Source organism: Eucalyptus grandis, chromosome 5 (genome assembly GCF_016545825.1).
Source record: "Eucalyptus grandis isolate ANBG69807.140 chromosome 5, ASM1654582v1, whole genome shotgun sequence".
NCBI lineage: Eukaryota > Viridiplantae > Streptophyta > Magnoliopsida > Myrtales > Myrtaceae > Eucalyptus > Eucalyptus grandis.
Genome location: NC_052616.1, coordinates 30,571,271 through 30,599,244, shown reverse-complemented (window position 1 = coordinate 30,599,244; position 27,974 = coordinate 30,571,271). Strand labels below are relative to the sequence as shown.

General features: G+C 39.8%; 1 protein-coding gene across 5 annotated transcripts; it reads left to right on the top strand.

Annotated features, from left to right (window-relative positions):
- The first annotated feature begins 3,516 nt into the window (after positions 1-3,516).
- LOC104447113 (G-type lectin S-receptor-like serine/threonine-protein kinase At1g61500) lies at positions 3,517-10,236 on the top strand. 5 transcript variants are annotated; one of them, XM_039312217.1, is made up of 7 exons: positions 7,685-7,824; positions 7,898-7,999; positions 8,188-8,405; positions 8,479-8,689; positions 8,780-9,017; positions 9,381-9,531; positions 9,621-10,236. In XM_039312217.1, exons 2-7 carry the CDS (start codon positions 7,906-7,908, stop codon positions 9,759-9,761), a joined length of 1,053 nt encoding a protein of 350 aa, XP_039168151.1. In that variant the 5' UTR covers positions 7,685-7,824; positions 7,898-7,905; the 3' UTR covers positions 9,762-10,236. The 5 variants fall into 5 exon arrangements, 3 of the variants coding, with proteins under 3 accessions (XP_039168151.1, XP_018730135.2, XP_039168150.1); XM_018874590.2 differs by having other exon boundaries at positions 7,689-7,824; positions 7,892-7,999; positions 9,630-10,236; XM_039312216.1 differs by having other exon boundaries at positions 7,689-7,824; positions 7,892-7,999.
- The last annotated feature ends 17,738 nt before the right edge of the window (positions 10,237-27,974 follow it).

Genomic DNA, 27,974 nt, shown 5'->3' with positions numbered 1-27,974 from the left:
TAAATGTTGGTAGGTGGTGCAATGAGTTGGAAAGCGCTCTTACAGGTTAATGTTGGCTTGTCTTTGATTGATGCAAAGTGCATGCATTGACCTTCATAGCAAAGGAGGCAATATAATTGAGGAGTTTGCTCGTGAACTTTGGGTTGCAACAGAAAAATGTTGCCATATATATATATATATTTATAGAAAAAAAGACAGCCAAGGTGGGATATATCTCACTTCCAATTCGATTTATTTCAAATAGACAAAGCATATTGACATCAAGTACTATTTCATCCAAGATTTCATGGCAATTAGCAAGGTGGTTGTGAAAAGGATTGCAATGGTGGAGAACCCAACAGACATGATGGCGAAGCTCATTCCTCTAGCAATGCTTAAGCTTTGTTGGAGCTCAATTAGGGTTTGTAGAGAATAAGCGCTCGTCGGGGCACTGGGAGAGCCAGCATAGATGATGAGCACTACGACTTAGGACGCGTTTGGTAATAATTATGTTCCCGAGAACAATTTTTTTTTATCAAAAATGATTTTTTCTGATATTTTCAAGAACAATTTATGAGCAAAAGAACGCATTTGGTAATTACACAAAATTTCTATTCTTGAGATAAAAATGTGTTTGGCAGGATTCTTAATTTTTTTTTGTTTCTTTTAATTTTTTAATACTTGTATTATTCTTTTTCCTTTTCTTTTTCTCTTCTTCTTCCTCATTTTTTTTGGCCAGTTGTCGACCATGCTATGAGTTCGCTGAAGGCTTGCTTGGCCATGGTGAGCCTTGACCTCTCACTTAGCCACCAACAAGACTCTACCTCGCCCGGGTGGCGCAAGGTTAGCCTCGCCCTAGCCTAGTGAGGCCCAGCCTTGCACTGACTGGCAAGGTCGAGCCTCGGTGAGGCAAGGTCGAGCTCACCCAGCCACCAGTGAGGCTCAGCCTCACCGAGCCACCGCTAGTCGATAGCGACCTAGAGGTGGCCCAGCGAGGCTCGGCCTTGCCGATGGTTGGGCGAGCTCAGTCTCGCCTTAGCTGTGCGACACCAACCTGGAAATGGCTTGGCGAGGCTCGGGCCGATGAGTCTTGCCATGGCTTAGTGTCGTCGGGGACTTACGACATTAAGGTGAGGTTGTCGGCCCTTGTTTGGCCAGTTGTTGGCCATGGCCAAGGCCGTCGATCGGCCAAAAGGAAGAAGAGAAGAGAAGAAAAGAGACGAGAAAAGAAAAAAAATTAGACTTGATTTTAGGAATTGTTTTCGGGAACAATAAGCAACTTTTTTTTAGTTCTTGCTATTCCAAATCTATTTCCAAGAACAATAAAATGAATTTTTGTTCTCAGGAACAAAAAATTTACCAAAAGATTTCTGATTTTTTTTTTTTGGTTCCCGGGGGCAAAAGAGCAGAATCAGTTGTTACCCGAAGTGTTACCAAACAAGTTCTTAGCTACAAATCTTGATCCAAAGTGGAGATTTATTAGAATACTTTTTGAGTTTCTCAAGGAACCCAATTTAAGTAAGTTTCCTACTATGAATAGGTTTTTTAGTTTGAGTGATTTCTTGATTTGGGTAGGTTTCTTAAAAGGGGTTTTTTCTTTTGGATATAATATCATGTATATATCAAAGATGGAATTCTATTTGGTGGACACACACTTCTGAAAAACAAGAAGGTTGTTAAAATTTTATGTTTGTGAGTTTTCCAAATGACTTCTTTGTAAGAGATTATAAGGGCTTGCATGTTTGTGTTTCTTTTTTTTTTTTTTTGTTCATGAACAGATTTTTTGTTTTTTTTGTTCCCGAGAACAAAAAAAAAAAGAACATAAATACGTTTGTTTACGTTTTTGTTCAAAATCTGTTTTTTTTCTTCTGGAAACAAAATTAGAACAGAAATAAGAAACAAAAAAAAAAGTTAATTTTTTTGTTCTAGAAACACTTTTGGAAGAATTGAAAGAACAAAAACACAAGAAACACTTTTTCTTCTTCTTTTTTCTTTGGCTGATCGCTGGCCTCGGCCATGGTCGGCGACCGGCCGCGTAGGGCCAACGACCTCGCCGGAGGGTCACCGTGGCTGGGCAAGGCCGCCAGCCCTCATCGGCCATGGCCGAGGCCGGCGATCGGCCAAAAGAAGAAAAAAAGAAAAAAGAAAAAAGAAAAAAAAAAAGAAAAAGAAAAAGGAAAAATAAAATAAAATAAAAATATTAAAAAAATTAAAAGAAACAAAAAAGAATACAAATTTACCAAACGTGTTTTTATTCATTTTTTATTCCCTGAACAAGTTTATTAAACGCGTCTTGCTGGTAAAAAATTGTTCCTCGGACGAAATAATTTTTGAACAGAAACACAAGTAAATGCACCCTAAGATAGCACTTGCACATTTGCTTTGGGAGTAGTTGGGGGCCAAGAAATTCTTGAGCTATTGAGCAATTGTATGCTCAGTACTATGTGAATTCATAATAGAAGCTGCATGCTTTCCTAGTGGAATAGATATTGACACTCAGACTAAATTACGTGTGTCCTTGCTGTTCGTCATTAATTTCTTTGATAATTTCGCTCTTTCGCATTGGTGCCCCTATCCTAGTAATCATCTATATAAACGTCATCCATCATTTACATATCATTCTGTAGACTACATGATACACAACAAGTTAATGCGTGGACTTGATCAAATTAATTATATCAATCATATATTGAAGAATAGTAAGAACAACTAGACCCGCGTAGAAAACAGAAATTCTTACCACATACCATTACTAGAATGAGTCTATATTCCGATACTTCTCTTCCATATTATTAAAAATGCATTTTGATAAATATAAATTTTTATATGTCAATTCTAATTGATTACTTACTAATGTCATACCAATAGGCAATACCTTGCTTGCATTTGTTGTAAGAATTTTTCCAATGCAAGTTACATCAATTAAAATTGTAATTTACTGTTTTACTATTTGGTCAATTAACATGAGATATAAAATTTTTAATTAGTCTAATATGGAGTTGGCTAATGTGGGTCAAGTAAAGTCAAGCCGAGTAAACCCGGCCCGTGATGAGAAGGCATGTGGCTCAAAAATTTATAAATAGTGTTTAAGTATTTTCTCTAATTTTGATGCACAAATAACTTCACTGATGATAGTCTAATTGAGTCAGTATATAACAGATGATAAAGGAGAAGCATTTGATTTTTGAATTATCACTATGTCGCATCAAGAGCAAGATTTCAAATCAGGTACACAAATCTCTTTTCCTCCAATTGTGTTCTAGATTCTAACTATGAAAATCTTGAGTGCCGTTTTTGCAACTTACATTTGTAGCCATTGGATTACAACAAAGATATATTGGCAATCCAACAGGTATATTAGGTATATCATAGCCTAACCCCATATATTGGATCGTTTTCACTAATTAAATTCTTTTCCTTTTTCTTTTTTGCCATTATTTACCAGATTTGGCGGTCTGGGTTAGGTCACATTTAATACACGTAATAAATTTTCCAAATAGTTCCCACAACAAAAATATATGAGAGAGCAGAACATGGCTCTTCTTCTTCCGGTAATTCTGTACCTCTGCAGCAAGACCAAGGGATTCGTTAACATAAAAATGAGTTCTTGCTACACCATCTCCCTCCCTCTCCTCTTCTTCTTCCTAAATTTTGTATATACTGAATCAGCACCTAAGTTTCTACGGCATTACTGCCCAAACACCACCCTCTTTACTCCCAACTCCACCTACCAATCCAACCTCAACACCCTCCTCTCTTCCCTCTCCTCTGCTGCCGCCGATGGTGCCGATGGCTTCGCCAATGCTACCATCAGCCAAAACCCTCCCGACCAGGTCCACGGGCTCTTCCTCTGCCGTGGCGACGTCGATATTGCCACGTGCGGCGACTGTGTGGCCACTGGAAAACAGGATATACTCCAAAGATGCCCCAACCGGCGAGTCTCTGTGATCTGGTACGATGAGTGTATGTTGAGGTACTCCCATGGGTCCATTTACTCCGTCATGGAACAAGTGCCTTCTTTCACGAAGTTCCAAACCAGGAACATCACCAATCCAACCCAGTTCATGCGAGTCCTGGGAGAGACAATGGACGACGTCACTGCGAGGGCTTCAGTCGGCAAGTCGGGAAAGAAAGTCGCGGTCATGGAGGCAAACTTTACGAGCTTGCAGAAGCTGTACACGCTTGCACAGTGCACACCGGACTTGATAGTGTCCGAGTGCAACACGTGCCTCCGTGCGGCAATCGCGGGCCTCCCACAGGGAAAGCAAGGTGGGAGGATGTTCACTCCGAGCTGCAGCATGAGGTTCGAGATGTACCCATTTTATAATGCCTCGGCCATAGCGGCCCTGGTGCCTCCGCCGCCCTACCTTCGTTCTCCTACTGCTCCCGTGACCAGACGTAAAGGTACATGTTTGTTTTTGTTATTTGTCTTCTGTTACATTAGATAGATCTGTCCAACTTTTTTTTTCCCCGATGAACTACTTATCCTACTTTATAGTTTGAATAAACGGAGTGAACCTCTTTAAAAAAGGGAAGAAAACATGGTAAGTGTCATAATCCTTGTACACCATGCCATAAATGTTTAATTGATCAATTATTCAATTGAGTGACGTCAATAATTTCACTAGCCAAAAAATCTAACTGTCAATAATTTAATATAAAACTATCCGATATGGCTCGCCAGGGAAATGATGCCAAAAAATCTAACTGTCAATAATTTAATATAAAACTATCCGATATGGCTCACCAGGGAAATGATGTTATCAAAAGCATAATGAAACTGAGTCATTAGCCCTTTCTTGCCCCCAAATTGATGAACTGGGGCTTAGTCGAACTCAAACCCTAACCCTATCCCAAAGTTAGGTTCAACAGCGGCCAGTCTTTGTCCTGCAAGTGCTGCCAAAGGACATCCTTGGGGTGAAAGGCTCCGCTACTGGTCCTCAAGGCTCGCCACAATTAAAATCATTTTGATTTGTGGTAACATAGCTTTCTCTTCGTGGGATGGATCAGTATTATGTGTATCGACATTGGCGATTTTCCCTTTGAGGCTGCGAGCTCAAGTAGCAGCACTCAAGGCCATGCGGATTAGGGTGTGCAGTGGGTTCAGGGCGACGTCTTTCATCTCGATTTCTTGAGCAATCAGTTGCTTGTCAATTCGGTGCAAGGAAAGGGTTAAACAACCTCCTTCCTACACGCTTTTGATGATATTACTTGCCTAGCGAGTCCCCTCGGATGATTTTATATTAAATTAATACCGCGTCAAATTCTCTAACAAGAGAAATTACCATAATCACTTAAATAAACATCTTTAAAAAAATTATTACATCGGAATAATCAATTGAAAAGTTATGACACTTATAATATCATTTTCTCCTATTTAAGAGATTGCCTCTTGTTGAGATGAACCTGTGATAATACAAGTCATTTTTAAGTTAAACGATGAGAGAGAGAGAGAAGGGTAGCTGTCATAGTCACTAAGATGAAGATATAATTCCGTAATAACCTTACTTTGAGTCAACACAATCAGCAAAATTTTTGAATTATCAACTTGATCCAACTAGAAGGGAAAATTGTCCAAAGAATCCTTAACTAATTGTACTTTTGCCAATTTAGTCCTTAACTTTTCAATTTAGTCAATTGAGTTATAAATCTTTTCACATTTTGCTAATTGAGTCCATCCATCTAGTTTTGACTTAAATTTGCTGATGTGGATGGCCGGTGTTGATATAGCCGGCGGCTGACCCTCGCTAGCCCTAAGCAAGGGCGTTGGGGCCCTCGCCTGCCAAAGCAAGGGTGCATGAGCTCTTGCTCAGTGCTGGCGAGGGCCTCGACACCCTCCCCCAAGGCTGGCAAGTGTTCTTCGGAATGATTGGGCGTGAAGGGCATGTAGGTGGTGAATCGGGTTGAAAGTGAAAGTCGCCAAACGATATCATTAAAAGCTTGTAGAAACAACGTCGTTTTAGCCTTTCCTTATCCCAAATTGACGGCCATTGTGGTTGCTCAGAAAACAAGAGGAAGAACATCATCGTGAGCCTGCTACACACCCTATTGCCCATGGGCCCGAGTGCTAGTAGCCTTAGGGAAAATCTCCGATGTCGCATCCAAATTCCAGTGCAATTCCAGTCCTTTGGCGGCACCTGCAGGATAAAGACTCATCACCATTGGACCTAATTTGGGATTAGGGTTTGAGTTGGATTTAGCCTTAATTGGTCAATTTGGGTCAAGGAAATGGCTAAATGATGTCGTTTCTGAACACTTTAGATGACATCATTTCCCCGTGCACCACGTCAGATGGTTTCTTATTAAATTAAAGCTATATCAGATGTTTTGGCAATATTCAAATAAATTTGGCATCTTTTAAAGTAATGACACTTGGATCAACTTAAAATTTACAACACCATAGTGAATGTGGTACGAAATTTTATGGCACTAGTTGTATCATTTTCATGATACGCTGTTTATCCATTTTGATATGTTTATAAGAGGTGAAGTTTCGCAAGGCATTTTTTAACAAATATTTCTTGAATCTGTTCCACATTATTCCAATGACTCTGCACTTGTGTTCTTTGCTTCGTCTTTTCCCTCCATCAAGCACTTCAAAGCAGCACAATTGACAGTATAACTGCATCAACTCCTCTCGTTCAGAACCAAACCCTTGTCTCTAGTCGTCAAATCTTTGAGCTTGGGTTCTTCACGCCTAAAGGATCAGCAAAGCAGTACGTAGGAATATGGTACAAGAACTTGACTCCCTCCAAAGTTGTCTGGGTGGCCAACAGGGACAAGCCACTGGGACACACAGATCAATCTGCGAGTTTAATAATTGGCGAAGATGGAAATCTGAAGCTTCTTGATGGGCAACAAAACACTGTGTGGTCTACTAATGTCATGACAAAGTCTAACTATTCTGCAGCACTGCTTTCAGACTTTGGAAACTTTGTTCTTCAAGACAGGAACGCGGTTATAATGTGGGAAAGCTTTGATGAGCCAACTGACACTCTCCTGCCAAACATGAAGATCGGAGTAAACGTGAAAACAGGAAAGAAACGAAACTTGATTTCGTGGAAAGGCGAAGATGATCCCTCATTCGGAAGCTTTGCTGTAGGATTGACACCAGAAACAGCGCCTCAGCTTTTCACTTGGAATGGATCAAGTCCTTACTGGAGAAGCGGACAGTGGGATAAAACCAAGTTCATTGGAATACCGGGCATGGAAGGGCGTGGGTCCAATCTCCAGCAAGATAATATACAGGGAACAACATATTATTCCCTCGATAATTACAATAACTACTTCTTTGCATATGATTTCATCTCATCTCAAGGATATTTTATGGCGGTTCTTTGGGTCAATGAGTGGTGGACATACTGGGAGGCACCGGGCCCAACTAACCCTTGTGATATATACGGATATTGCGGCCCCTTTGGAGTTTGCAACCCGCTTAATTCATCCATGTGCAAATGCTTAAATGGATTTAAACCAAGATCAGATGAAGAATGGAACAGAGGAAACTGGACCAGAGGGTGCCTTAGGAAAATGGAATTGAATTGTCAGAAATCCGCAAATGCAGCAGCTCCGACGACTGTCAAAAAAGATACGTTTTGGCAACTGAGTCGGATCAAGTTGCCTGATTTTGCTGATTTTATATTGGTAGATGATGCAAAGGGATGTCAAAGTTGGTGCCTAGAAAACTGCTCGTGCTTGGCCTTTTCTTATGTGAATGCTATAGGATGCATGGCTTGGAGTAAAGACCTCCTAGATACTCAGCAACTCTCCATGGATGGCGAAGATCTATATATTCGGTTTGCGGATGCGGTGTGGGTGCAGATGGGGGTGTAGATGCAGATACAGGTTGAAAAGGTCGAATTAATATGCGTTTAGATGCACTGTCTGTGGTTCTTATAATATATTTTCCCAGGTTCAGGTGTACCCATGCGGACAAAACTTATCATCAGCCTAAGTACTATTTCTTGCATCATCTTATTTGGAGCCGGTATTTTAATCTGCGGTCTTTCAAAGTGGAGAGGTAATAAAAGATGTACAATTTGTTGCTATCTTAAGGGTGATTTTGCACTAACCACAACATAAGAATCTTGAATCATTGGTAAAAACATGGCTTCAGAAGCTAAGCAGTTACTACTATAGAAACACTACTTTGCTTATGATATTCCAATGCTTATCTTGACTTGATTTCTTTCTGTCTGTAAAATGCAGGGAAGTTTAGGAAAATGACAATCCCAGGGCTCTTTAGGTCAGTGGCTACGGCCATCAGATCAGAGAAACTGCTAAAGGAAACTGCATGGAAAGAGCAAATGAAGGAAGATGATGCATCTAAATTGGTGGCCTATGATTTTGACAGCATATGCCTCGCGACAGACAACTTTGATGCAGAAAACAAACTTGGGCAGGGAGGGTTTGGCCCAGTTTATAAGGTAAAAGAAAAGCCTTCTCCAGTGGAAATAAAGAGATTATCCAAGATCTGATAGTGTTGTTCATTCGAAACAGGGAAAATTGAAGGATGGTAAGGAGATAGCAGTGAAGAGACTTTCGAGCAGCTCAGGCCAAGGCTTAACGGAGTTCAAGAATGAGATCCTTCTAATATCCAAACTTCAACACCGAAATCTGGTGAAACTTCTCGGTTGCTGCACTGAAAGAGAAGAAAAGATTCTAGTGTATGAGTACTTGCCGAACAAGAGCCTGGACGCCTTCCTTTTTGGTTTGTCTCACTCTTTGAAAAACTTATTTCTGCTTTCAACAAAATCCGGTACTAAAACTAGATTTTACTTCTGTTTGCTACCTCGTTTAGATTCAAAAGAGAAGGCAAAACTTAGCTGGAGCATACGCTTCCACATTATCCAGGGGGTCGCGAGAGGGCTGCTCTACCTCCACCACGATTCTGGACTTAGGGTCATACATCGAGATTTGAAAGTGAGCAACATTCTCTTGGATGAAAAAATGAATCCCAAAATTTCTGATTTTGGGCTGGCGCGGATGTTTGAAGGCAGTCAAGTTATGGTAAATACTCACAAAGTTGTGGGGACACAGTAAGCTTTCTATCATCACTCTTATAAGTAATTGCTCATGAGGCAATATATCACCTCGGAAGCAGATTAGCAATTATTATATGCTCACCTATCCCTTCACACGTGTTCCTACTGTTGCTTTAATATTACGGATAAAACTCTTCCATGTACACCCAATGGTTCCAATATGTCAGTTCTCTCCGTAGTAATTATAGACCAGTGCTGCAATGCATTTGCTAAAAGATATGAGAAATACGGTACTCATCGAGGTGGAAGTATATCTCCCTCCAATTTGCTCACCTCTCATGTCATCGTCCTTTAATCTATGATTTTTTGTTTGAACTGTACTTCGGGAACCCTCTAGTTATATTATTTTGTCTACAGCGGTTACATGTCTCCCGAGTATGTCATGGGTGGGACAATTTCTGAGAAATCAGATGTTTATAGCTTTGGAGTACTATTATTGGAGATTATCAGCAGCAAGAAGAACACAAGTTTAGATTACCCCGAGCAGCATCTCAATCTCATGGCTTATGTAAGTGCAAGATCTAACTTCCAACTATTATACCTCCATTTCAGTTTCTAACCATGGGTAGTCCTTGAAATAATCTAACAATCGACCAGTTGTTACAGGCTTGGCACTTGTGGTGTGAGGGCAGAGGACTGGACTTGATGGATGCAGCCATTGCTGACGCATTTTCGATGTCAGAAGTAATGAGATGCATTCAGTTAGGGCTTTCGCACGCAGGACCATGCCACAGATAGACCCAACATGTCCGGTGGTTCTAATGTTGAATGGAGAGTCCAAGCTTTCACAGCCGAAGCAATCGGCATATACATTTCAAAGTTTGCTGGCTCGCAAAGTCCAATCACAAGAAGGAATCCGGTCCATGAATAACATCACCATTACTACGGTTGAAGGAAGATAAAATTCTTAAATGCATTTTCACTATCAATTCATCTTTTTTAGTGTTCAACAAATTAAATGGCATGAATATGCAGTCTTTTGTTGCACTTTTATTGGATATATGATGTAAACATAGAGATTGTGAGGGAATCTTAGTTGCTAGCTCTCTAGTAGGATAGTTTTATGTGGGCAAGGTCGCAGAAAAGTTCAGAACATCAGTAGACACAGGGTTTTCTACCCCTTCTTCATGTAAAATTGCTTTCCCTCTCAACATTTCCATTTGCATCCATTGCAGAGTCTTTTAATGGAATTTAAGTTTCACTTGTATTTGAAGAGGGAATCTCTATGAGCTTCCTTTTAAAGAGGGATGGCTATTGGTAGTTAAATTGTTGCCTAAAAGATTATTCATGCACTTGAAATTTTTAGGGATCAAATTCGCTGTCAAACGAAAAAATTTGACCCCAAAGTAAAAACTGCAATCCCACACCATCTTGCTTTGACATTTCTATTGGCACATCTATGTAATTAGAAACTGGGGAAATTGTAGTCTTAGTATCTTGGATCCTATGTCAAGAGTTATGTATCAAATAAGCATTTCATAAAGGTTAGGGATTGAGTACTGCTAAGAGTGAAATTCGACCCCTAATTGAGAACACTCACATTGCGTGATAGTGCAATTACATTAATCACTGCATTTCTTTTGCACGTAGTAATTAGAGCATCCTAATTTATCATAATAGACTCGAGGCAAGAACTTTGATCAACAAAGGTACTAGAGAAGTTGTTAGGTAGATCCTCAAATGTTTATAGGGGACAACAAATGTTGGTATAGTGTTTAGGAGGGATGACAATGATACTGTAGCTTAGGGTTATGTGGTTTGGATCATTACCGGCGACTTAACGAGTGAAGGTCTTCATGGGGTACATACATGCACTAGTAGGTGGTGCAGTGAGTTGGAAAACACTTTTACAAGAGAATGTCGGCTTGTCATTGATTGATGCAAAGTGCATGAATTGACCTTCATAGCAAAGGGGTGATATGACTAAGAAGCTTGCACTTGAACTTTGTGTGGAAGCAAAAAAGTGTTGTTAAATACTATGACAACCATGGTGGGATAATCTCACTTCTAATTCAAATTATCCCAAGTGGCCAAAGTTTATTGACTTCAAGTATTATTTCATCCAAGATTTTGTGGCAAATGGCAAGGGTGTTGTGAAAAGGATTGCGACAATGGAGAATCCAATTGCGATATCCTGAAACTCGACCAATTTCAAAATATATGAAATGATTATTTTTATCAATGCATTGTGTCATGCCCCAAACCCCGAGTGCGTGAGCATCCCTCATCGTTCAATTAATTGCGACTTCCCAAGACTTGTTGTCGACCCATTCTTTTTATCTTTCGATTAAACGTGAGTGGAAGCATTTAACAAAACATCCAGTCAACCAACAAATAATAGGGACAGTAACATGCATTAGAAAATTCCAAAAGCAACTTTTATTTATTTACGGTTAACCTTAGGAAGTTAGTGATTTACAAGCCTATCGTGAAAGGCCACTTCCTAAAGGACCAATATACCAAAAAGGTTAGCAAGGTCGGGGTTAACCTACTCCTCTAACACAAGAGCCATCCAAAAAAGTGATTCCCACATTGACATTAGTTTGTTGCGATAGACCATCAATCCTTGGGAAAGGATCGAGGAGGTCCCCGTGGAACTTGACGAACCAAGCCACGAAATGATGGGGAACCAAGTGGTCTAGGCCCTCATAAACCCAGAAGGTTGTGGTGTGACATCTTGATTTTCAACCTTGTACCGATTATATGAAATGGGCTTTTCATTGACGCACCTATAGTCTTTTTTTTCTGAGCTGATCACTCATGAGATAAATAATCTATTAGGTGAAGCCGTTAAGGGATATAAACGCGACCAACTTGAGAATTCGATCAAAAATTGACTACTCGACCGTGTTAATCTGCAAGGGTCGATACGGCACCGTTAAAATAGATTAGGAACCAGAGATAGGTTGATTCGACAGAGGCATGTAATTAAGTGGTGGGTGATTCCACCTGATTGCAAAATTCGTGTCGAACGGCACTAGACCGATTTTTCTATTGATTATGTATCTTGTGCCCGTAATTGCAACCTTGAGATTGTTACAACAATCGAGAGTCGCCAATTGTCAAAGATACACAATGTGGATCGAAAATAATCGACCATGAGTCAAACGCGCTAACAATTCCTAAAAGCTACCCGGAGGTTAGGTCACGCTAAAATCGTGTTCGGTTGAAATTAACTGCGAAATTGAACTCGCTTTTAGGAATCAAAAGTTCCAGCGTGTCACGATTTATTTTTAGGACGTCGACTCATCCTTTGAAGAATTTTCGGTGAGCCCAGAATTTTGGCAAAAGATCAATATTGGGCTAATTGAATCAAGGAAATTCGGAGGGCCATTTTTGGGTGAAATTTTAGCCTTCAAAATGGATTGATTTGTGAAGAATTGAAGGGAAAGTGGATTTGGTAGCTACCATGGCATGAAGGACCATTGAATTGAAGTCATTTGGTGTGAATTGAAGATGGAAGTCACCAAATTCGTAGGCCATGGGGGGCTGCAACATTTGGACCTCAAAGTTGGCTTGTTGGAGAAGCTTGGGAGGGGAAAATGGCTGTTAGCCTTAGCTGAAGACTTGTGGGGCTACACTTGACTGTTTTGGATCTTTTCCCTTGAGTTTGGAGGCTTTTGTCCCCCCTTGGTCCCCTCTCTTCTCCCCCTTCCTCTTTTCACCCTCTAGTAGAACCAACTCCAGCTTTCTTCCTCTTTCTTCCATCTTCATTTCAATTGTTGAGGCTTTTGTCCCCCTTGGTCGACCCGATTTTATAACCCATATTTTTCATATTGAAACTTATAACCAAACGAATACTTCACAACTTTTTACTCTATCTCTATTCACATCAAAATGGAGATCTCAAAAGAAGATATAATCTCAATCCATCCGGGTCGTATTCAAGACCCCTCTCGGATTACCAAAAACTCACCTAGCTTTCCTCCTCCTTCCATCTTCATTTCCTCCATCGTTGAGATTACAAGCTTTGCAATGTCACACAAATCATTCTCCTCATCTAAAAGCCAAATTAGATGATCCAAGCCACGTGCTCGAACCTTGGGCCCAGTCTCGTTCCTTAAGCCACCTTTTAGATGCTATTTCCGGATACTGGACCCACGTGCATTCTCTAAGGCACTCAATCGCCAAGGTGACGCATCAGATCACCGAGCCACGTGTTCTTTTTACGATGTTCAGGCCCACGTGCCTTCTCTTAGATGCTAACTCACTAAAGTGATGCATCAATTCACTGAGCCACGTGCCCTTTTAGATGCCAAACTCTGTCACCGAGCCACGTGCATTCTCTAGGAAGACCTACCAAGTCTCCGAGCCATGTGCATTCTCTTAGGCGACCTCTTCGCCAAGATGACATATTCAATCACTGACCACATGCATTCTCCGTGTGATATTCCAATTCACCAAGCCCACATATTTTCTTTCAGGTGATAACGAATATTCAACGATTTCTCAATCAAATAATTAACAATCAACTCAATATGAATAACTCCTAAAAATTCATAATTAAATAAATTCCATACAAATTGTAGCTCAATTAAATATACCTTTACGCCACGACGATTAGCACGAGATTTCGGGTCGTCGGCCATCTAAATCTTAATTTCTGAAAAATAAATAAATAAATAATTAATTAATTTCGAAAATTAATTAATAATTATTAAAAATTCTATTCAGCTCAAAATAAAGCCCAATTAAATAAACGTACTTCACCACCATCACCGGCTTAAAATTCCAGTCATGAACCATCCTAGTTGAATTTTCGAAAATAAATAATTATTTAATTTAATTCCGAAAATTAATATTTAAATACCAAAATTCCACTTAGGCCCGAAAAAGCCTAATTGAAGCCAAAAACGAATGGTCGGAAAATCCTGAGATACTTTCAATAAATAGTAGACCACGTCTACTTGCTAAATACGAACTCAATTTGTCTAATTCGCATCACAATTGACTAATAGACACTAACCATACTAATCTAACCACCTAAACCTAATTAATTAAAACTAAACCACCCTTAAGCATTATTAGCCAACTAATTAGGGATTAGTGAGATTACTCACCGGAATCGCGCGGAAATCGGATCAATCTGACGGGGGAGACGCGAGGAACAACAAATTCCAAAGCGGGCCTCGGGTTCGGGGCCTGGAAACGCCCAAAAGCGGGCTCGAAGGTGCTGGAAACCCACTGGGTGAGGCTGCTGGTTTGGCCTAGCCGAGGCTGATTCGGTGGTTAAGGTGGCGAGGGGAGGCCGGCATAGGGTGAGGGGAGCTTCGGCGGTCTGAACGGTGGTCGGAGATGGTCGGGCAACCGCCGGTGGTGGCCGAACAGGGGCTGGGCAGAGGCGCCTGGAGTTGGACGACACTGGACTAGCGTGCGGAGAGGGACGAACGGCAGTTCAGTGGGGTGGCGCAGGTGAACGTGGAACGGCGGCATGAGGAGCATACGGCGCCGCTCGCTCGCCTCCGTCGTTTCCGCTCGTCTTTGCCTGGTCTTCGCATGAAATAGAGGGGGAAGAAAAAGAAGAAGAGAAAGCCAATGGTGGCCGAAGGGGGTGAAGGAGAGGCGGAGGCAAGTGGCGGGCGGCGGACCGGGCGGTGGCGATAGCTTCGAGCCGTCTGTTTTCCTCTTTCGACGTGCCGTCTTCGTTCGAATGGTGAGGGGGAGAGAGAGGTACCGAGAGAGAAGGAGAGAGAGAGAGAGAGAGAGAGAGAGAGAGAGAGAGAGAGAGAGAGAAGAGATAAGGGAGGGGTTTGACTAGTAAAAAAGAAGAAGGAAAAGAAGAAGGAAGAGAAGCCAATTTTAAAATTGGCAAGGGGGAGTGTTCGGGTGGGGGGGGTACGAAGGGGGAAGGGGAGAGGAGAGAGAAGAGAGAGAGAAAAAGAGAGAAAATGGAGAGAGAAAAAGAAATAATATAAGTCTTATTCTTATTTTTCTTTTCTCTTTCCCTTTCCCTTTCTATTTTCTTTTGGTCTTAAATTTTTCCCCGATAATTTTTTATTGAAATTTCGGACTCGTCAATAATTTGATGGACGATGAGACAGGATCTTAAAAATGAATTGTGACACGCTCGAATATTCGATTCCCAAAACCAAATTAAATTTCATGGTTAGAATCAATCAAATGCGATTTTAGTCCAATCCAACCAATTGAGTAGCTTTTAGGGATTTTACTGTAGATACATCCCTTAATGGCTTCACCTAATAAGTTAGTTAACTCATGAGTGATTAGCTCAGAGAAAAAGGACCATAAGCACGTCGACAAAATGCTCATTTCACTTTATCGAAAACAGGGTCGAATTTTAGGATGTCATCCGCCGCTCACTTGCCTGTTTCGCCTTAGCTCGCCGCTGAGCTAGCCGTCGCTGGTCCCTTCTCGTCGAGCCGAACAAGCCATGACCAACAACCCTCCAAGATCGGACCAAGTCTAGCAACAGGACTGATTTTTCCAGTCCAAGCTGAGAGCTGTTGGGCCATTATCGAGCCCCTTTTGGACCTCCTTGGGTGTCGCTGTAGGCCTAAGTCTTGCTCGCCTCCACATCATCGTCACCGTGAACCGGTTTATTTGCTAATCCGGTGAGTTTACCTCCTAAACTCTACTTGAGAGGTTAATTATGCTTAGAGGAGGATTAGTTTAGACTAAGTTTGGATTATGAGGAATAGTTAGTGTAATTAGTTATTTAGTTAGTTAATTAGATTAATTAGGTGATTAGATTAGTTTAGTTAGTTAATTAGATTAATTAGGTGATTAGATTAGTTTAGTTAGAGGTTAATTAGATTATGTGATTTAGTTAGCTTAGTAGATTATTTAATTAGTCCAATTAGGTGGTTAGATTAGTGTATATAGCTTAATTAGTGATTTATTTAATTATTTTTCATTTATTTAATTATTTTGTAATTTAGTTAATTAATTAATTATTTTCGAAAATTATACCGGGATAGCCCGTTGTTAGAGTTTTGTGCTGATCGTCGTGGTGCAGTTAGTTTGTGCAATTGATTGTTAATTTGTGCAATTGTGTGCTGATTGATGATTTTTGATTTATTATTTCAAAAATATGAAATTTTGGTATTTAATTAGAAAAATACCATGTGTCGATTTTTGACGCTGAAAAGGTTTTAAGTACTATATAAAATCATGGAATTTAAAAAGGAGAATAACACGCTTTATGGTTTAATTTGATCGTGTGTCCATGCACACCTATTTTACCGAGTGTTTTTAATATGAATAAAATAGGCCAAGCACATTATTTAACTTGAGGCATTTGAGTGCAAAGCACGATGCCTTTGGACGGACTTGGATATGCGTGTCATCGTTATGAGAACTTGTTACGAGTGTTTAAGTCGGGCAATGCTCCTATATGGAATGCCTCACGTCAATGGATGCCGGATCGCGGTAGAAGCCGAACTGATGCTCCTTTGGGAATGCCGTCTAGAGGTAGACATTGCCGTGCTCGATGGGGCAAGACGATGCCCACTATGCCGGAAAACCACTGACTGTTGAGTTGGCTATGGCCGTTGGGTTGTAACTAATTGGAACACGCTTGGATGATTGATATAACCGCGTCTGATTATGAGACAAAATTGTGTGGCATGGAATGGAACGTATCATAATGATTTGGTCTTATAATCGAGACTCCTGTGATTGACTAATACATGAAATTGAAGTGTTCTAATTAATGTTTATGCTTGCTGCGTTTAAATATGTTATATGAGTTGTACTAACATGTAGGGAGGTGTTGAGGCGATGTGAGTCTTATCTGGTGTGTGCTTAGGCTGCCTTTAGGTGTATTATCTTCCTAATCGTGGTTTAGGTGTAGACTTACTGAGATATTGTCTCACCCCATCGTGGTTTACAACTTTACAAGTCCTTTGATGGAGGTCTGACCCGTTCATTTTGGGTGGCCGCGAGAGGTAGAGATCGAGCATATCGTCTTCCTTGATCACATAAACCCCAATTGGACTCGTGAGCTCGTGGTTACTACTATTTGGATCAATGAGGTCCTACCTCAATTGGTTCCTCATAGATTCAAAGCGTGGTTCGCCACGGGCCCAATGGTGTTTGGGAGGGCCCCTTGGATGGCTTCAATGGACCTGCCGTCGATGGCAAGTATTTTGAGCTTGACCCCGTGCATGACGCAAATATGATAGCTGATATCAAGACGGATCGGGGACTTGAGGTCGAGGAGCTTGCAGTAGAGGTAGTTGATCCTCTAGACATCGACATCCTTGACGGTGTCGTGTTAGACCCTGATCCCAAGTAGGTAGGTCTAGAGTAGGGTCAGCTAGGTAGCATCTTTTTGAGTTAGACTCTTTTGTATATAAACTCAGTTAGTTTATAAAATGTGTTTTGTGTGAATTGAATGTCCTGCATTTCTATCCCATGTTTGTTTGTTGTCTAAAGATTGTTTATTTCGCTTCCACTTGTGCAATAAAATGAATGGGTCGGCGACGCGTCCTGAGAACGTCGCAATTTGATCGACTACCGTGGGATGCGTGCGCACTCAAGGTTTGGGGCGTGACATAGTGGTGTGCTTCAGGACGATCATCTTTGTGACATTTTGAATTTCGACCCCGTCCTAATAATACAAAATGGGCTTTTCGTCAATGCGCCTATGATTATTTTTCTTTGAGTTGGCCACTCACGAGTTAATTGATATATCAGGTGAAGCTATTAAGGGATATAAATGCGACATACTTTAGAATTCGATCGGAAATTGATCGCTCAACTGTGACAATTGGCAAGGGTCAATACATCACCGTTATAATCGATTAGGGATTGGATATAGGTTGATTCGACAAAAAACGTGCAATTGAATGGTAAGTGATTCTACCTGATCGCAAAATTTGAGTCGAACAACATTAACCCAATCTTTTGTTGATTCTGTACTCGGTGCTTGTAATTAATACATTGAGATTTTTACACTAACCAAGAGTTGCGAACGAGTCGGAGATGCACAAACGTGGATCGAAATTATCGACCATAGGTCAAACACACTAAAATTCCTAAAAGCTACTTGGTAGGTTGGGTCACGTTAAAATCGCGTTCGGTCGATTTTAGCCACGAATTGAACTCGGTTTTGGGAATCGAATGTTCGAGCGCGTCACGATTTATTTTTAGGAACTCGTCTTATCTTTTGGAAAAATTTTGTCGAGCACAGAATTTTGTGGAAAATCAAAATTGGACAAAAATAATTTTTGGAAATTCGGATGGGAAGAATTAAGGGACTTTTTGGCCTTCAAAAGGGATTAATTGGTGAAGGAAATGCAAGGAAATTCATGGGCTGAATAAGAGAATTTTTGGGCTGCCAAATTGAATTGAATTGGAAGATTATAGATGGAAATTCGTATGGACAGCATGGTGTGGTTATTTAGGCCACGAAAATGGCTTATTTGGTGAAGAAATTGGAGGAAAATCACTATTGGAGGACCCTTAAACTTTTATGGCTGAAGACTTTGTGCCATCTTTATCATTCCTTAGATATTTCTCATTGGATTCTATTGGCTCATGCATGGACTTTCATGGCCTTTGTCCCCCCTCTCTTCCTTCTCTCTTCTTTCTCTCCCCCTTGTTCCCCCTCTCATTTTCTCTTTCTTCATTCATGCATGAATCACCCATCGGCGGACTTGCCCCTCTGCCATTCTCTTCTCCATTTCCCCCCCTGCGACACTTCCTCATGCCATTCTCGTTTTTGCTAGCTATAGCATGCCAGCTCACCATCCCAACTCTTCCTCACGTTTCCATCCCACCGAGGCAACTCCAGCAAAACCACCCAACTCAATTCCACCATTCGTCCCTTCTTTTCCATCGTTCCTCCACGCTGGGGGTCCCCACCCTCAGAATTGAACCGGGAGTATAGATAAGGACTAAGACATTGCAGTTAACAAGTTCAAAATCTCTGAAGATTTTGCAGAAAGATATAGAAAAGAAAAAGGCTGACTTTCAGACTTCTTGTGAAAGCTAGTACGAGTACCTAGAGGGGGTGAATAGATGTGAAAACAAATTTTCGCAATGTAAAGTATATGATTTCACTTTTAAACCAACTCTGTTTAGCAATAGATTATGAAAAGGAAATTATATTCTAATAATTAAATAGATTTACAATCAAAGTAACAGAGCTTAGGGAAGAGAATAAGAACATAGGGTTTATAATGGTTCAGCTTAATCCAAGCCTACATCCACTCTTCCGCACTGACAGCCCACCGGCTGGATTTCACTAAGAATCAAAAGAGTTGTTACAGTATAGCTCTTCATTGATTCTACAGTGTAGAGACTCTACTACACTTCCTTAAGGTCTCACAGAAGTATAAACTCTCTTTTGAGTACAAGTGTTCGCTCAACAATTGAATTGACTAAGAACAATGAGCTTCAGACTTTGGAATTCTTCTATCACGCACACACTCGAATAACTGGAATATCTTCCTTATATACTCCTCCATGCCTTTATACCCGTTGGCATTTACCAAAGAAGTTCTTCCAATCTACCCGTTGGACAGAATCAATTTAGGGAGATTTCGAGTCATTTAAGGAATATGATGATAGCCCACCAATCATGCTCGCCCATATGATCAGGATCTATGTTTTCAAAAGTAGAACCTTCCAAGTATGCTTCGCCAAACAACGGATCTAAATTATTCGAATTGAAATCAAAACGAATAATAGATTCCAAGATGCTATATCCAGTTAAGAGATCTTCTTCAGTCGATAGAATCAAATCCTTAACGAAATAATCAGTTCTGGATAAGTCTTCTTCGATGGTCTAGAAACTGTCAATGTAGACAGACTTTAAATCTTGAGTTCGACGGTCTAGCGATATTCAGACTTTGACTAAAGAGTCTGCAAGTCTTCAGACTAGACTGATGGAAACATTTTATCAGCTTCAAAACATGCAAGGAAGTTTTCTCCAACACTTTTGAGGACGGAACATTAAAGTTTCGTGGATGATTATGTGTATTCAAATGATGTGGAGCCTAAAAAGGAGATATTGTCAGAAGCTCACCGTAGCAGTCATAGTATTCATCCAAACAAGTCGAAGATGTGTCAAAATCTACATCAACACAATTGGTGGATCGGTATGAAGACATATATCACCAGACAGGTTGCCAATGTCTGACGTGCTAGCAATGAAGGCACATCATTGCAAGCCGGGAGGACCTTTGCAATCTCTCGAGATTTCCAAGTGGAAATGGGAACATATCACGATGGAATTTTGTGATGGAGTTACTAAGGAGTCAACGAGGTGATGATTCGATATGAGTTGTAGTCGATAGATTGACGAAGTCTGCTCACTTTTTCGCCGTATGAAATGACTTTGCTTTGGATAGGTATGTAGAGTTGTACATGCATTAGATTGTTCGTTTGTAGGAGTACCAGTGACGATTACATTTGATCGAGACCCGAAGTTCACGGCAGTCTTCTGGAAAAGTTTATAGACTACCTTGGGAATGAAGATACAGTATAGTACAGCCTATCATCCGCAGACAAATGGCTAGTTTGAGAGGACAATTCAAACCTTCGAGGACATGTTAAAAGCTTGTGTGCTAGACTTCAAAGGAAGTTGGGAGGAACAGCTGCATCTTGTCGAGTTCGCAACAACATTTATCAGCAGAGTATTCAGATGGCATCATTTAAAGCATTGTATGGCAAAGCGTGCATAATTCCAGTTTGTTGGGATGAAGTTGAGGAGCGAAAGATTACAGGCCTAGAGTTAGTTCAACAGTCAGTGGATGTAGTTGCAGTTATCAAAAAAAGACTAAAATAGCGCAGAGTCGCTAGAAAAGTTATGCAGATAAGCGGTAAAACTCGATTCAAATAATAGATCAAAAGGGGCAAGAGCTGCGTATCAAGACAACCTCTTTGGTCAAAGTGTCTGGCAACATCACATGACATAATGAGCGATGTGGGAAAGCGAAGAATCAATGAGATGACAATACCCCCACCTTTTTGAAGAAGAATTGTAATTATTTAAATTTCGAAAACGAAAATTTTTATAAGAGGGGAAGAGTTGTGATATCTTGAATTTCGACCCCGTCCCGATAATACAAAATGGGCATTTTGTCGACACGCCTATGGTCCTTTTTCTCAAAGTTGATCACTCTTGAGTTAACTGATATATCAAGTGAAGCTGTTAAAGGATATAAACACGGTAGACTTAAGAATTCGATCAGAAATCGACTACTCAATCGTGATAATCGGCAAGGGTCAATACGACATCATAAGCGATTGGTGATTAGATATAGGTCAATTCAACAGAAGCACACAATTGAATCGTGGGTGATTCCACCTGATTGCAAAATTCGCGTCGAATGACACTAACCCAGTTTTTGTCGATTTGGTATCCGGTTCTCGTAATTGAAATCATTGAGATTTTTACGACAATCGAGAGTCATTGACGAGTTGGAGATGCACAAACATGGATCGAAATTATTGACTATGGGTCAAACGCGCTAAAATCCCTAAAAGCTACCCGGTAGTTTAGGTTGTGCTAAAATCGCGTTCGATCGATTTTAACCACGAAATTGAATTTGGTTTCAGGATTTGGACATTTGAGCGTGTCATGATTCATTTATAGGATGTCGTCTCATCTTTCAAGAAATTCCGTTGAGTTTGGGATTTTTTGGAAAACCGATTTCGGCAAAAACGGAAAAGAAAAGGGAAATTCGTATGGGCTGAAAAATGGGCTTTTTCTACCTTCAAATTGGTTTTTTTTCATTTTGTGGGAATTTTATATTCAAGAAAGTATTGGGAGACAAAGGGATAAAGCTTAAAGGCTTTGGTGGCTTGCAATGAGTGAATTAGGATATTTTTATTGACTTTCACTCATCTCTCTCCTCTCATGCATGAAGACTCCTTTCCCCCCTCTCTCTTACGCATGCTCATCCCCTAACTTCAGTTGACCATCCCTTATTGCCCATTCCCCATTTCTCTCATTTCTTCCCCTCAATTCTTTCCTTCACTCATTTTCCTTCATTTTCGTTCTGTCCCCCCATCTGCTCCATTTCCATTTTTCTTCTCCCGCCAAGCCCCCATCTTTCCTCATTTGGTGCAGGTTCGGTGTCCCGAGTTTGCTGCCAGCATCACCTTCCATCATGCCTCCACCATCCATCTCCCCATGTTCATCAGCCAGCCACCACCAAAGCATAGCCCTCACACCACCATGAAACGGCTCGTGTCCAGCACCACCCTCAATCGAGCCTGCCAGCCCCCACGACTAGCAAACAACCCCTTGGTCTAGCAACCACATAACTTGTTTTCCTAGCTTGGCTATGAAACTTGCAAGGCTATTTTCAGCCTGGTCCGAGCCTCCGTTGGTGGCGCCGTAGTTACGGGTTTTCATCGCCTTCGCGTTATCGTCGTCGTGGACTCGTCGTCTCGCTAATATGATGAGTTAACTTCCTAATCATTGATTAGGTTGTTAATTGAGCTTAGGGAGTTAGATTAGTGTTAATTAGCATGGTTATATTAGTGCTAAGAAGGATTAGTGTTAAGCAAGTTGAATTAATGAAATTCGAATCAGGTTTACTGAACCCTCGCCATTTGCCATTTTTGTAAATCGAAATGGGTTGTGAATTTGAGGTTGTTCCTTCTTGGGAAATGTTTTAGACATCTTCATCTATGACATAAATTTTACACAAGATTTTTAGATATTTTGAAAAATGAGATTTCAATTTCATCATTTGCAAACAGAATCTCGAATTGTGCTGGAATTTGTGATCTTTCGGGATTCTAGGGATTTTTACAAACTCTTAGTGTTCGAATTTTGAAATAATTTCTTCACAAATGTTGTTTTCCACATCTTTTAGTTTAACATACTCAAATTTCAGATCAAATGAACAAATTTTGGATCTCAAACCAAACTGATTTTGGAAAATAGACTTTTTGGAAACATACAGTTTTTATACTGGGTTGAGCGATTTAATGGACTTAATTTAGATGGATCTGAGTTAAGGTGTCTTCATGAAAATTTTTCTTTTATGTGTCTTTTATAACATATTCAAATTGGGAAATTTTCTGAATTCGTTTGATTAGATTTCTGGATTTAAACTTGAAGACGCGCAAGTGGACCGTTTCTGCCGATTAAGACCGATAGTAGTTTTGGTGATTGTTCTTGATGCTATGCTTGCTGAAGCATGCCTATTTGGTGATGTGGTTAACATGTGATATGCTTAGAATTTATACGTGATGATGCGCAAATGGTTGTGCCATGGTTGTGGTTTTTGTTATTACTTTATGTGGCGACTATTGAAAGAGGATGAGATGTGTCGAGAAAATCGAATGGTTGTGAGCAGGTAAATGATTAAGTGTGCACGATGATGAAACATTGTATGAGCCACCTCTAGAACCTTGTACCGTTGCTTATTATAGTCGAGAACTAAGTGTTACACGACAGCGTGATTTCGTGGGAGCCACCTCTAGTACCTTGAGCTATTGCCAATTATAGTTGAGAACTAAGTGCTACACGACAGCGTGAAGTCACCTCTAGTACCTTGAGCTATTGCTTATTGTGGTCAAGGATTAAGTGTCACATGATATTGGAACTCCGTGGGGAGATACACCTCTAGAACCTTGAGTTTGAGTATTGAGTTGGAATGTGGAGTTGGAATATTGAGTTGGGATGTTGAGTTTGAATTTGGAGTTTGAATATTGAGAGTGAATATTGAGTGTAGATTGAACCATCGATATGAGTTACCCGCTCCTGATTATGGGATGAAATTGTGTGGCATGGAATGGAATGTGTCATAATGATCTGGCCCTATAATCAGAACCTCTGTGAATTGTTTGATGAGTGACATGATGCGTTCCAGTTATTGAATGCAATTACTGTATGCATGTGCTTTATGAGGTGCACTAAGGTGCAAGTAGGTATTGTGGCGAGGTAAGTTCTGAGTGGTGTATGTTTAGGACACCCTTGAGTGAATTTTCATCATAATTAGGGTTTAGAGTGTTGACTTACTGAGATTTATTCTCATCCCGTCGTGGTTTACAATTTTTTAGGTCCTTAGTCTAGAGATACCGGAGGGTGTCGTGGAGGATCCCGAGCTAGAGTTGAAGGGATCCTAGAGTAGAGGTTGTCAGTAGTTCTTTTAGGGTAGACCTTAGAGTGCAGACTTGTAGGACTGATGTGGATTGTATATAAAGTGTGTTTCTATGAAATTGGTGGTTGTCCTGCTTTTCTTTCCCAAGTTTGTTGGTGTCCGAGGATTATTTAATTCGTTTCCGCATGTGCATAAAATAAAAAGGGTTGGCAATGCATTTTGGGAGTGTCACAAATTTTTGTTGATTGTTGAGGGGTGTGTGCACGCTCGGGGTTTGGGGTATGACATATACACTCCTTATGTCTTAGGAAAATAGGTTAGAAGTTCTTTTAAACCAGTAAATCAAGTTTCAACCAGTTGCGTTTTGCAGCTTCTCCATATGGATTTTTTTGGACCAGCAAGAACTCAGAGTCTTGGCGGAAAGAAGTATTGTCTAGTAATAGTTGATGATTATTTACATTTTACTTGGGTATTCTTTTTGGCAAACAAGTCTGAAACTTTTTCACATTTTTCAAACTTTGCCAAGAAAGTTCAGAATAAGAAAGGTTATGCTATCTCATGCATAAGAACATATCATAGAGGCGAGTTTGAAAATTAGGATTTTGCAAACTTCTGTGATGAATCTGGTTTTTAACATGTTTTCTCCTCTCTATACACTCCAGAACAAAATAGGGTTGTGGAAAGGAAAAACATATATTTATAGGAGATGGCTAGAACTCTCTTGATAGAAAGCAAAATATCCTCTCGATTTTGGGTAGAAACAGTTTTTACTACCTGCTATATTATCAACCGTGTATTTTTAAGGCCTATCTTAAAGAAGACTCCCTATGAGATATATAAAGGAAAGAAACTAAATGTTTCATACTTTCATGTTTTTGGCCGTAAGTGTTTTATTGAGAGTGCGAATGATCGATCTACAAAATTCAAGGAAAAACCAGATGAAGAAATTTTTTCTTAGCTATTCTATGTCAAGCAAAGCTTACAGGGTCTTTAACAAAAAAACTCAATTTGTAGAAGAATCTATGAACGTCAGATTTCGGGATTATGTACATATTCAACCAAATCAGATTCAACTTGAAGAGTTTGAACCAGTTCTAGACTTAATAAAGTCTATCTCCCCCAAAGAGGTTCCGTTTTCTAGAGTACAACAACAAGCAAAATAAGAAGATTCAAAAGAAACAGAGGATGAACAGATTCTCAATTCAAATAGCAACTGAAAGCACAAGTCAAGTCATCCCAAAGAACTCATCATTGGAAAAATTGATGAAGGAATCCGAACCAGATCCAAAGAAAAAGAAGACTCTAGTGCATTAGCACTTGTTTTTGAGATAGAACCAAAATGAGTAGAAGAAGCATTGTCTCATGAAAGTTGGATAGAAGTTATGCAAGAAGAACTCATACAATTCAGCATCAATGATGTGTAGGAGCTGATTCCAAAACCCATAGGCAAATATGTGATTGGAACAAAATGGGTTTTCAGAAATAAGATAGATGAGAAAGGTAAAGTAATCAGAAACAAAGCAAGGCTTGTGGCAAAATGATACACACAGGAAGAAAGAATAGACTATGACGAAACCTATGCACCGATAGCAATGTTAGAAGCAATTATATTATTACTTGCTTTTGCTTGTTATCAAAATTTCAGGTTATTCCAGATAGATGTCAAAAGTGTTTTCCTTAATGGATTCATTCAAGAAGAAGTCTATGTGGAACAACCACTAGGATTTGAAGATCCAAGAAAATCAAACTCTATCTACAAACTAAAAAATGCATTGTATGGTCTGAAGCAGGCACCGTGAGCTTGATATAAAATGTTAAGTAAGTTTTTAAAAGACAATGGCTTTGAAAAAGGAAAAAAATTGATACTACTCTATTTATAAAAAGAGAAGGAAATTTTTTTTCTCCTTATACAGATTTATGTAGATAATATAATCTTTGGTTCATCTAACGAAAATCTCTGCAAGAAATTTTCAAGATCTATACAGGATGAATTTAAAATGAGCATGATGGGTGAACTGACTTTCTTTTTGGGATTGTGAGTCAGACAATAAAAGAAATTAATATTTATTCACCAAGAGAAGTATGCCAAAGATCTTATCAAGAAGTTTGGATTAGAAAATTACAAAAGAACAGAAACTCCCATGTCAAGCTCATCAAAGCTCCATAAGGATGAAGGAGGAAAGAAAGTAGACCAAAAGCTATATAAAAGCATGATTGATTCTTTACTTTATCTCATTACATCTAGACTTGATATTTTATTCAGTGTGTGCATCCGTGCTAGATTTTAATTTGATCCAAAATAATTTCATTTAAGTGCTGTTAAACGCATCATCAAATATATTGCGACTTTTCCAAAGCTGGTGTTGGAGAAAACTTCCTTGAGTGTTTTGAAGCTGACAAAACATTTCCATCAGTCTAGTTTGAAGACTTGCAGACTCTTCCATCAAAGTCTGAAGACTTCGGACTACCAGACTCAAGACTCAAACTCTATCCTCATTGATAGTTTCTAGACCGTTGAAGAAGGCTTATCTAGAACTGGATGTTTCATTAAGGATTTCACTTTATCGACTGAAGAAGATTTCTTGGCTGGATATAGCATGCCAGAATTCATTGTTCAAATCAAGATTGATTTAGGGATTATGGATCCGTTGATTGGCGAAGTATACATGGAAGGTTCTACTTATGGAAATCTAGATCCTGATTGTATGGGCGAGCATGATTGATGGGCTATCGTCATGTTCCTTAAATAGCTCGAAGATCTTCCTAATTGATTCTGTCCAACGGGTAGATTGGAAGAATTCCTTTGGTAAGTGCCAACGGGTGTGATGGCATAAAGGAGTATATAAGGAAGACGTTCCAGTTGTTTGAGGGTGTGCACGATAGAAGAATTCCAAAGTCTGAAGCTCCTTATTCTTTGTCAATTAAACTATCGAGCGAAATCTTGTACGCAAAAGAGAGTCTATATCTTTGAGAGATCTTGAGGAAGTGTAGTAGAGTCTCTATACTGTGGAATCAAGGAAGAGCTTTTCTGTAACAACTCTTTTGTTCATAGTGAAATTCAGCCGGTGGGTTGTGAGTGCGGAAGAGTGGACGTAGGCTTGAATTAAGCCGAACCACTATAATCTCTGTGTTCATATTCTCTTCTCTACGCTATTTTATTTTGATCGTAACTGGTTTTGTTTACAAGAGACGAATTTCCTTTTCATAATCTATTGGTGTTGCACACTTATTTCGTAAAATTGTTTTTACACCTATTCACCCCCTCTAGGTGCTCATACTAGCTTTCACAGTTGGGTCTATGGTATTGAAAAGAAGGAAACTTTGCTCTACTTGGTTATTCAGATTGATTTAGCTGGTTGTAAAGTTGATAGAGATGAGCACATTTGACACTTGTCAATTGTTGGGACAAATGCTGGTATCTTGGTTCTTAAGGAAATAAAGTACGGTGGTATTATCAATAGCAGAAACAGAATATGTTGCTCTTGGGAGTTGTTGTTCTCAAATTCTATGGATAAGACAACAACTAAGAGACTTTGGAATGGAAGAATTCTACATAGAGATCATATGTGACAACATTAGTGCTATCAACCTTACTAGAAACTCAATTCTTCATTCAAGAGCAAAAAACATCGAGATTTGTCATTACTTCATAAGAGATCATATTCAGAATGGGGATATTAATGTTCAATTTATTGAGTCAAAGAATCAACTGGCAGATATCTTTACAAAACCTTTGGAGAAGAGCCTATTTGAGTCGATTTGCACGAATATATGAAAATTGATCAGACTCAGAACTTCAACTTGAAGAAGCTACTTCAGTATGAAAATTTCTCGAATCCAGATATTTTATTTTTAGTATGTAAAATCTGAACATGTATTATTATATTTGAATCGTCGCTTGCTTATTTTATTTTTAGAACTT